General features: G+C 41.9%; 1 protein-coding gene across 1 annotated transcript; it reads right to left on the minus strand.

The window, feature by feature from the left end:
• Positions 1 to 6,301: 6,301 nt before the first annotated feature.
• Positions 6,302 to 10,772, minus strand: LOC118400964 (dual specificity protein phosphatase 6-like). The gene is made up of 3 exons (XM_035798022.2): positions 9,825 to 10,772; positions 9,174 to 9,608; positions 6,302 to 8,130 (listed from the first exon to the last, which is right to left on the minus strand). The coding sequence occupies exons 1-3, from the start codon at positions 10,222 to 10,224 to the stop codon at positions 7,817 to 7,819; spliced, it is 1,149 nt and encodes a 382-aa protein (XP_035653915.1). The 5' UTR covers positions 10,225 to 10,772; the 3' UTR covers positions 6,302 to 7,816.
• Between the last annotated feature and the right edge of the window lie 335 nt (positions 10,773 to 11,107).

Genomic DNA, 11,107 nt, shown 5'->3' on the forward strand with positions numbered 1-11,107 from the left:
GCTGGGTACAGTATGTACTATAGTAACCCAGAAATGGGTTACAGAAATTACCAAAATTGGGTAAATTTTGACCCAGCATTTTTTTAGAAGGCATAATTATGCATAGTTCAACTCACCCATTCTCCCCTTTTCTCCTCCATCAAACTATACTTCAGTTATTTAATCTGTTGTTATTATATATTGTATTGAAATTAGTTTAGGTTTAGTTTCGAGGCAATTATCGGGGTGATTGTCAACTGAGCATGGAACATTCAAATTGAAGAAGGAGCAGAGCAGGCCCAGATAAACCAATCCAAAAATGACATGCCCTCCTGAAACTGGTTATAACTCCAGTTCTGTTAAGATTTGAACAACGACTAGGAAAAGTCAAGGATAAGGGGGACATGTAAGGACCGATGCCGGAGACGAGAAGCAAGTACGGGGGTGAACATTTAATGGAAACTGGACATCAAACAAAACACAGACAGCGTCTGGACAGGGGGAACAACATGACATCACGACAATAATGCTGACACGAGGAACAAAACTGAGGAACAAACAGCGTGAAGGAGACTAGGTGAGTCCAATGAGCGCTGATGCGCATAATGAGGGTGACAGGTGTGCGTAATGAAGGGCAGGCATGACATTTAAAAATGACAGAGTAATTCAACATTTCAATTCGTTTTGTGTCATTATGATGCTCTCTGCCGTTCTAGTGTTAATAAACACAATCACAAATAAATTCATTAATATTTTGTTTCGGAAGGTCATATAAAAACATGATACAAGGCAATTTATTTAAAACAAACAGAATAGCATGTTTTGAGATGTATTTACAGTGGGGCAAAAAAGCACTTAGTCAGCCACCAATTGTGCAAGGTCTCCCACTTAAAGATGAGAGAGGCCTGTAATTTTCATCATAGGTACACTTCAACTATGACAGACAAAATGAGAAAAGAAAATCCAGAAAATCACATTTTAGGATTTTTTAATGAATTTATTTGCAAATTATGGTGGAAAATAAGTATTTGGTCAATAACAAAAGTTTATCTCAATACTTTGTTATATATCCTTTGTTGGCAATGACAGAGCTCAAACGTTTTCTGTAAGTCTTCACAAGGTTTTCACACATTGTTGCTGGTATTTTGGCCCATTCCTCCATGCAGATCTCCTCTAGAGCAGTGATGTTTTGGGGCTGTTGCTGGGCAACACGGACTATCAACTCCCTACAAAGATTTTCCATGGGGTTGAGATCTGGGGACTGGTTAGGCCACTCCAGGACTTTGAAATGCTTCTTACGACGCCACTCCTTCGTTGCCCGGGCGGTGTGTTTGGGATCATTGTCATGTTGAAAGACCCAGCCACATTTCATCTTCAATGCCCTTGCTGATGGAAGGAGGTTTTCACTCAAAATCTCACGATACATGGCCCCATTCATTCTTTCCTTTACACAGATCAGTCGTCCTGGTACCTTTGCAGAAAAACAGCCCCAAAGCATGATGTTTCCACCCCACGTATGGAGTTCTTTGGATGCAACTCAGTATTCTTTGTCCTCCAAACACGACGAGTTGAGTTTTTACCAAAAAGTGCTATTTTGGTTTCATCTGACCATATGACATTCTCCCAATCTTCTTCTGGATCATCCAAATGCTCTCTAGCAAACTTCAGACAGGCCTGGACATGTACTGGCTTAAGCAGGGGGACATGTCTGGCACTGCATGATATGAGTCCCTGGCGGCGTGGTGTGTTACTGATGGTAGGCTTTGTTACTTTGGTCCCAGCTCTCTGCAGGTCATTCACTAGGTCCCCCTGTGTGGTTCTGGGATATTTGCTCACCATTCTTGTGATCATTTTGACCCCACGGGGTGAGATCTTGCCTGGAGCCCCAGATTGAGGGAGATTATCAATGGTCTTGTATGTCTTCCATTTCCTAATAATTGCTCCCACAGTTGATTTCTTCAAACCAAGCTGCTTACCTATTGCAGATGCAGTCTTCCCAGCCTGGTGCAGGTCTACAATTTTGTTTCTGGTGTCCTTTGACAGCTCTTTGGTCTTGGCCATAGTGGAGTTTGGAGTGTGACTGTTTGAGGTTGTGGACAGGTGTCTTTTATACTGATAACAAGTTCAAACAGGTGCCATTAATACAGGTAATGAGTGGAGGATAGAGGAGCCTCTTAAAGAAGAAGTTACAGGTCTGTGAGAGTCAGAAATCTTGCTTGTTTGTAGGTGACCAAATACTTATTTTCCACCATAATTTGCAAATAAATTCATTAAAAATCCTACAATGTGATTTTCTGGATTTTTTTCTCATTTTGTCTGTCATAGTTGAAGTGTACCTATGATGGAAATTACAGGCCTCTCATCTTTTTAAGTGGGAGAACTTGCACAATTGGTGGCTGACTAATAACTTATTTTTTGTCCCACTGTATCTGTGCTTAGTAGCCAAGGCTATGGCTACGCCATGCTAGTCTATGGCTGCGCCATGCCAGTCTATGGCTGCGCCATGTCAATGAAATCAACTTGTTTGTTTAGCAGACATCACAGGCCCTGCCCTACCACAATGGAACACACATATTTTACAGTAAGAACATAATGAAATATCCCAAATTGCTATTGCTGATAATCACCAGTAGCCTACTCACATGAGGAATGCATGGAGCCATGGTTATTCTAGAAAAGTTATATTTGTTGTTTCATGTTTGGCAAAAGTTGGTTCATTAGAAACCTTGGAATCGGCTCTTTCCGATAGCGTATAGCAATCAAAACATCTGACCTGCATTGACCTCTGCAGGATGATATGGAATAAGTGCTATTTGGTAAGCTCCTAGTTTCTTTGTTAATGCACACTGTCAATGCAAGCTGCGCAGGTAATCAGTCTCTTTATTCTCTATTCGACAATTGATAATAATGTCACTGTTGTCAATTTTCATCATGACTTTTGGTCACATCTATTATTATTGTTATTTTATGTGTGAAATTAGTTCAAATATAGTGTATGTGTGTTTGGATGGGCCAGCTGGACTGGAAACGGTTGTCTCCAGAAAATACACTATCATCTTATTTTAGAATTTACAGTCTATGCACTTCTGCATCAATCAATATTTTCTGACTGATTTGCATTTGGTTTCCTGAGGTATTATGTATTAATTATTTATACAATTGAAATATCAGTGGTCAGAATGACTGTCATGGCCATTTTAGTAGTTATGGATTCCCAGCACTCTGTGTGCCAGCAATGATCAACAACCAATTTGACAGGGCTTGAATATTTTTTTTTATATATATTTTTTAAATAATAGTAGTAACAATGTTGCACCATTCAGGTGTGGAAGAGACCCAGAAAGACTCAAAGCTGTAATCACTGCCAAAGGTGCTTCTACACAGTATTGTCATAGGAGGGGTGAATGGTTATGGAAATTAAATATTTCTGTATTTCATTTTCAATACATTTGTATTCACTTTGTCATTATGGGGTATTGTGTGTAGATGGGTGAGAAAAAATATATTTAATACATTTTGAATTCAGGCTGAAACACAGCTAAATGTGGAACAAGTCAAGGGGTGTGAATACTTTCTGAAGGCACTATATTTCACAATCATATATCACACATTATATCACACATTGATATCCAAAACCACTGTCATGGTTAAAAAAATAAGATATTTGAAAATGTCCTGCCCACAAAATATGTCCATGTTCCAACAGGGGTTATGACGACCCGCATCAATAGCATAGCTCTCCCAGAGCTCTGAATGACAGGCCACTCATATCAGCTGAGGAATGGAATGCCTGTGTGGCGTGCCCCCTTTAAGTCACAGCCAGCTGGCCCCTGCCTTCACTGATCTGATCTAGGGGCTGTTCACAGGAAGTCAATGGACAACCAGGAGCTGTCAGGAGCCAGCTAGCTTTTGGTCTGACTCAACTACTTTGACTTTAGTCAGACATTTAGCGACAAGAGCAGCTGGGATCAAACAGAGTTTGTGTGGATAATGTCAAACAACGTATGTGAGTTTGTATTGAAATGAATGTGAGACTTGAATGTGAGACTATTGAGCACAGCTCCAGAACAACTATGTTGACAACTGGTTATAAACAATTGCCAAAAATGCACCCATTATAGTCATACATGTGTACCATATGTTACAATTGTTTTGAAGTAACTCTGTCTACACACCATTTTGTCTACATACAAAAGCTTTCTCTTTTCCCCACACACATACATAACTACCTTCACCCCCACCCCTCCAGTGCCCTGTATGGTCTGTCATGTCCCAAAAGAGGTGCCTCCGTGAGAGTGAGTGTGAGGGGTGAGGTTGCCAGTCCCTCTCCACGTCCCCATGCCCTTCTAAATATAGAGAGGTAGTTTCCTGTGCCCTGTAATACGGGGCATTAAAACAGCAAAGGCCAGGCCAGTGGACAGGAAGAGCCAGCAAGAGGCCCAGAGAGCCTGGCGTACCACACATTCCCCCCAGCTGTCAATCAACAGTCCAACCCAACATTACATCAGGGGGATACTAAATATAGTATAGTCGCTCTGGTACGGTGTCTGCATTATATTCTCTCTGGCACAGTTGTTGGCTGTTGGTTCCAAAGTACTATTGATAATTTATTAGAGGTTTACTGCTAAATAATACAAATTAGCACATATGCTAATATGCTAAAAATACATTCAAAATATTCTTCCCATGAACCATAGAACCAAATGACACCAACTTTGGAATGTAGGTCCATGGTGCATGTCTTAACTTAGTCTAACAAAAAGATAATTGGTGAAAAGATGGCTAAGTTATTGACAAATCAAAATCCGATTTTACGTGATATTCTAAACCACCGTAAATCCACTGCACAGTGGTCTATCAAAATGAAACTTGTCATCGCAATCATGGACATTCATAAGATGAACCCCACTGGTATTAATCTCTCAAAAAACAAGTAAACTATTAACAACTCATTCTTTGCATGTGCAGTGATAATGCTCAGAATCATCTGCAATCGTCTTCTCCTCATGAACAATACATCCGTTTCCTTTCAAATGTTTTATTTAGGCTCATTACACCAGTTGTTTAAATGCTTTTTAAAGTTAAACTTGTTGCTGCATTTAAATATGGCTGCACTGTACGTATAGATGCACGTTAGCACATAAGCTACTGTAGTTCCTACATGATAGTGCTTTGTTATCCAACTGATCTTGTCCTTTCTGTCAACCTGTGAACCCAGTTCATTGGTGCTCGCAGTTATATTTTGAATGTGTTTAGTTTGTCATGGTATGAAGCAAACACTTTTTTGTGAAGCCCTTTAATTATGTCTCTTTGTGTTAAAAATATTAGAGATCTTGGAAATGCATTGCTTGACAATTCAGATCATAGCATGTGGAAATCCTAGGTCCACCATCTGAAAACAATTGGCTAATCTACGGAGTTGCATGTACTGTAGGCCTATAGATAGTCCTGCTTTTACGTCACACCAAAGCATTGACACACTAATACACTCCAATAGCCTATATGTACTAATATATACGTGTGTGTGACACAGTCACTTCACCGACATAGCATTATTTAAATGTGTGAACACCTGTTAGCATTGAGTGTGAACATGATCTCCTGTTTAGCCGTGAGGATTGTCTCTCAATGCTCTCCAGGTCTTAACAAGTACGCACCACACCGCACCATCCACAGTGTCAGGGAACACTATGTTTAAGGACTTTAAGTTCCCTTTGATGGGCTGCTTTGCTCAAAGAAAGGCAATCACCTTCAGGAAGTGCCTCACAGGGACTGACTGTGTGTGTGTGTGTGTGTGTGTGTGTGTGTGTGTGTGTGTGTGTGTGTGTGTGTGTGTGTGTGTGTGTGTGTGTGTGTGTGTGTGCTCCCCAACCTAGAAAAACCAGTCCTTCAGAGATTCAGTCAATCAGTCATGCAATCTGTTAGTGTGACCGGAATCACTGTGTGTACTTCTAATTATGTACAGCACAAGTTCAGTAACATTTTGGACGAGTTCCCAAAGGAACATAATGTGCCAGTGAGACACATCATGTTATACAACACTGGTGGTGTGACAGTGTTAAGTGTTATTTGTATTGGATAATTGCTGCGTTTGAGAGCTGCATTAACCTATGTGGTTAAAGAACTCCCATTTGTTTGTGAATGGCTCATTCTGTGTCATCTGGCTGATGATTGTCACGTGCACACACACACACACAGTATGTGCGATGGTTAAAGTGGAACCGAGGAGTTGGAGAGTCCACTTAATGTACATAAAGACAATGTGTGGACACTGTGTAAAAAAACATCAACAAACTGTTGAGCAATGAAAAAAAGACATTGGTAGAAGTAGACAAAATAAGAATTTATTAATAACTTATCATTTCTTTACATTCGTAAGAGAGGAGTGTAGACTCGAGGAGTGGTGGGTGTTGAAACCAAAATGTCTTTCTTCCCCCATAGACAGGCATTCTCTCAGAAGGGAGGGACAACAAAATCCTCCCATAATCAGGATTTTCTTCTCAACCAACAAAAAAACGACATTTCACAGAGGCAAGGTGAGCAAGGCCTACTGCTTTGTCAACATCTCCCAGACTTTGAAAAGCCTTGACCACAGATAAGAATGAACTTATGTTAACCCCCATTGTTCCCCACTAAACATCAACAGAGCGTAGCAATCTTAAGTCGGCTTCCATAAAGCTAGTTCTACCATAAATGAATAACAAATCAAGTTTCTTAACATAGCCATGCACTGACAGACGGTTTCAGTGATTTGTTGTAAAATTATTTTTAACAGTCATTTTGCTGTGGCTCAATTTGGTAGAATTGTGATAGGTGGTGAAAGCATAGTTCGGGCAAAGTCCTTGGAGGGTTAATGCACAAGAACCCTTCTATGTCCAGAACTAAGGCTTACAACCAATGTGACTCTGATTTGTGTGGAGATGGGTGCAAAAATGGCCTGTCGGGCTGAATTCATATATAAAGCAAATATATGAAATATATTACACAAATACATTTATTAACAATTCTTGGAAAACCACACTACATTTTTTTTGTTGGCATAATAAACTTAAACATACTGATCAATAAACAGTTGGTTTGCTTAAATAAAGTAGAAGATGAACAAAAAATCTTCAGCACCCACTTGTTGCAAAGGGTATACTAGAGCAAGGCTATACTTTATTGTCTTTTATATTAAGAAATATACACATGTATAAATGATTCAAATGACTCCACACATGTAAAATTGAGTTCAATATACTGTGGCGTCTTAACCGGGGGTGTTTTACCCTAAACAGGCAAATCTTCACAGAAGACATGTAATATGCACCCGAAACTAAAGTATTGAAGGTGCATGTGCTAGCCCAAAAAACAAAAAGGTATTTATAGTCATATATATATATATGTATGTTCAGATAGAACAATCATGTCTCTTTGGCACACCAGCCTTTCATCGTGAAATTAAACGTACAATTGACCACCAGATCACTTTACTTCTCTTTCAACGCATTTACAGAAAAAAAATGGAGGCAAAAACCTAGTCCAGTCCAAAATTAATATAGGGTTCTAGAAAGTTAATGTGCTTTCTTTTTCTCTCTCTTCCCCATCTTCTCTCTTTCATTCTTTCTTTCTTTCTCTGTCCCTGTTTTTGCAGCAGCTGCTTCTGAGCCGTTTGGCAGACCGACCACGTGCCCCTTCAGCAGCCATTCTTGGCAGCTGGTAACCTCAAGCCAACTGTGTCAATAACGGCAGGATGTCATCATGTCACAACAGGTGACGGAAATAAAGTAGAGAAACATTGCAGCGTTTCAGGTTTCATTAAATCTCCAAGCCAGTAGGGGGCGACGATGGCGCTGCCTCACGTGGACTCCAGAGGGTCCAGCTGGAAGACGTTGTGGTTGGTGGGGGTGGTGAAGTACAGGGGTTGTGTGGGGGCCGCAACACGGTTATCGCAGGGGCTCTTCAGGCCCAGGGTGCGCTCAAAGTCCAGGAGTTGGCCCATGAAGTTGAAGTTGGGCGAGATGTTGGACTTCTTCATCTTGACAATGTCGTAGGCGTCGTTCATGGACAGGTTGAGCTTCTGCATGAGGTACGCCACGGTGACTGTCACCGAACGGCTGATGCCAGCCAGACAGTGGACCAAGACGCCGCATTTCTGACTGCGAGCCTCATCTGAGAAGGAGGGGGGAAAAAAGAGGAGGAACATGTTAGACTTTAGTCAGATACGCATCAAGTGTATTCTGAGAAAACACAGCGATACAAAAACAATTGCTCTGAACATATAGATACTGAAAAAGAAACTTAGGCTGTGGAAGGACTAGTGGAAGGGCAACCAGATAAAACAGTGCCTGTGGTCAACACTGACTAAACCAGTTCCACGGTTAAGCGGCGGAAGTCTGAAACGATCATAACAGTCTCAGGCCCAGACACATCCATCAACAAACCGCTGTGGTACTCTGAGCATAAACAGAGCAGACATTCTTTAATTTGGCCTGGAGTACCACGACTTGGAAATTGACAATTAACGCTCTATCAGGCTGCCCGAGTTACTTGATAATGGTGCCATTAGGGCGTATAAACGTAGGAGTTATGAGGGCACCCTGTCAGGGCTAACAGGATGTCAACAGAGCCTGTAAATGGCTCTCTTTGTGAAGGGAACACATCGCTGGGCTGTCCTAGATTACTTTCAATGGCCGCTTCCTTCCTGTTGTGCTCAAATTACCCCCTCCCTCCGCTCGTTCTACCCCTCTCCAATTTCCACACAGGCCTTTGTATTACAATTACACAAGCCTGAGGTAAGCTAGGCCCCGGCTGCAGACCAAAAAGGCAGACACAGGAAGTGTTCCATTGAAGTTTAATAATTGTAATTTGGGAGTAGTTTATTGTTATGGGGCATAGAACTAGAATAAAATGTATCTGCTTGGCACAATGGACTTAATCTGGTTCCCTCTGACTGATAAGAAAGTACTCTAGGACACCTATAATCCAAATTGCACAATAACAACTAAATAACTTCCTGGTGATAAGATATCTTATTAATACGTTTCAGTTCCTGTACTGTGAGCCCGTGGTTTTCACTTGTTAGGCCAATATATGCGGAAATGTACAACAACTATAAAATAGACCTGTTTTATTTATTAACCCTGTGCGTTTACTGTGCGTAAATTAGAATAGGAGAGCTATCCATGTGCTTGAATTTAAGCTATTGCGTTTACCTATGAAGCTAATGGCTTCCGGGAAGAACTGTGACAGATTTTGGCTCCAGTGATCAGAGATGGGGATCTGCTTGTACTTGAATTCCCCGGCGTTCTCGAACATGTTGGGCAGGTTCGGAGTCACATTCAGAATGTACTTGATGCCGAACTCTTCTAGAATGTCTAAGTTGGTGGAATCCTTGGCGCAGCCCAGGTAGAGGTGTGGGAGGATCTCCACTGGGAAGGAGGGCTGGGGGTTGGAGAGGGGACTGCCATCTGAGTCTGTGGCGCTGGTTGGGTCCCTGTCGATGTCTGACTCGATGTCGGATGAGTCGGAGCTTATCCGCAGACCCCCGAGGCCGAGCACCTGGGCAGTGGGAGAACTGCTATTGAAAGAGCCATCTAGATTGGTCTCGCACAGGGCAGGGAACTCGGCTTGGAATTTATTGAAACCACCTGTAAGATGAAGGAAATAATATTGTTAGACAAATCCATTGATATAACAGGCAGAGGCTACACAATGTGATGACCTAATATATTTGCATTATCATATACGTTTTTAGCTGCAAATTCATCAAAATGTTCACTTATTGGTTATTAATTTATTTACCGAATTAGGCCAACATTTTAGTAGAAAATGTGCGCTTCTGGAAAAACAATAACAACACTCACCTTCAAGGTAAAACGCCTTGTAGCCCTCGTCTTTCATCTTCTTCAGGAGCAAGCCCAGCACGGAGCCCCCGTCCACATTTTCGTTCCATTCCCTGCTGTACTCGTCATACAGCACGATAGTGTCCGTCTTGCACCGCCGCGCAAATCTCTCCCGATCCTCGCCGTTTGAGAGCAGGCACTTGATGGGAAGATTGCCCTTCTTCAGCCGCCGGAGCATCAGGCTTGGGATGACCACGTTAATCGCCGTTTCGACGTGCGAGGACTCGTATAGCTCCAGCGCTCTGCAGTCCATTACCAATAGGCAGTCTTTGCGCGTCTGGAGCTGCTTTTGCAGCCACTCCGCGGTCTTGCTGATTGCCATTACCGATTCGAACTGAGCGGGCTTGGGCTTGTCAAGCATTTAGCAAAACAAATATGTTCACTTCACTGCAGGAAAAGTATGTGGTTGGTCCCTGTAGGCTACAGCAAAAAAAGCCGTCAACGTTATGACGACTAGAGCATTGAGGAAATGGCAGCGCACACTGGTCGAGAAAAAAAATATTCTGGAATAACTGCAGAAATGAAAACGGATATCGGCTATTGCATTTCTCCCGGAAATCAGCAAAACACGAATTTCTTAGAAATCATACTGCAGATTGCCAAAACACTAGCACTCATTCATGTAGCGGCTGGAAGAATGTCCATGTATTTATCAATGACTCACTAGTCAGCACTGACGTTGTCTTCGTATTATATAACTCAGGCTTTTGCTGTAGAAAATATTATTCTTCTGTAAAAATCTAACTTAAGCGGATTGACTGCAGGACAGTTGCAAAGCATTTGTCACCAATTTCCAATAATCAATGTATTCTTCTGTCGTCTATTCCCAACCTTCTCGTTGTGAATAAGCCTCTTTTGTTGTTGTCGAGGCTGGTTCGTTGATGATGTGCTTTCCGCAGCGCCAAGCTAGTGAATGGTTACAAACGCGAGGCGTTTCAATGGATACATTATATCCGCCAGCCAATCAGAGGGCGCCGAGCAGTCATTACCCTGGAAACGGGGCCGGATGGAAGAAACTGTGTTGATGAATTGTTAATAAGTTTGTCATTCACAAAAACGGAAAGGAATTTCCGCTCGGGATCAAGTGAGTGCAAACAAACAGAAGCGGCACTGCAGGGGAAGGAAGAAGAGGGCTATTACTTATTGCGTAGAGGGGGATCCTACCTTGTCCTCAGATTTCTTAATGTCAAAGTTGCGCTATAACAAGATATGTGCACGTTGAGGCAGAGTTGTAGAGAGGCAGC

Source organism: Oncorhynchus keta, chromosome 22 (genome assembly GCF_023373465.1).
Source record: "Oncorhynchus keta strain PuntledgeMale-10-30-2019 chromosome 22, Oket_V2, whole genome shotgun sequence".
Lineage (NCBI taxonomy): Eukaryota > Metazoa > Chordata > Actinopteri > Salmoniformes > Salmonidae > Oncorhynchus > Oncorhynchus keta.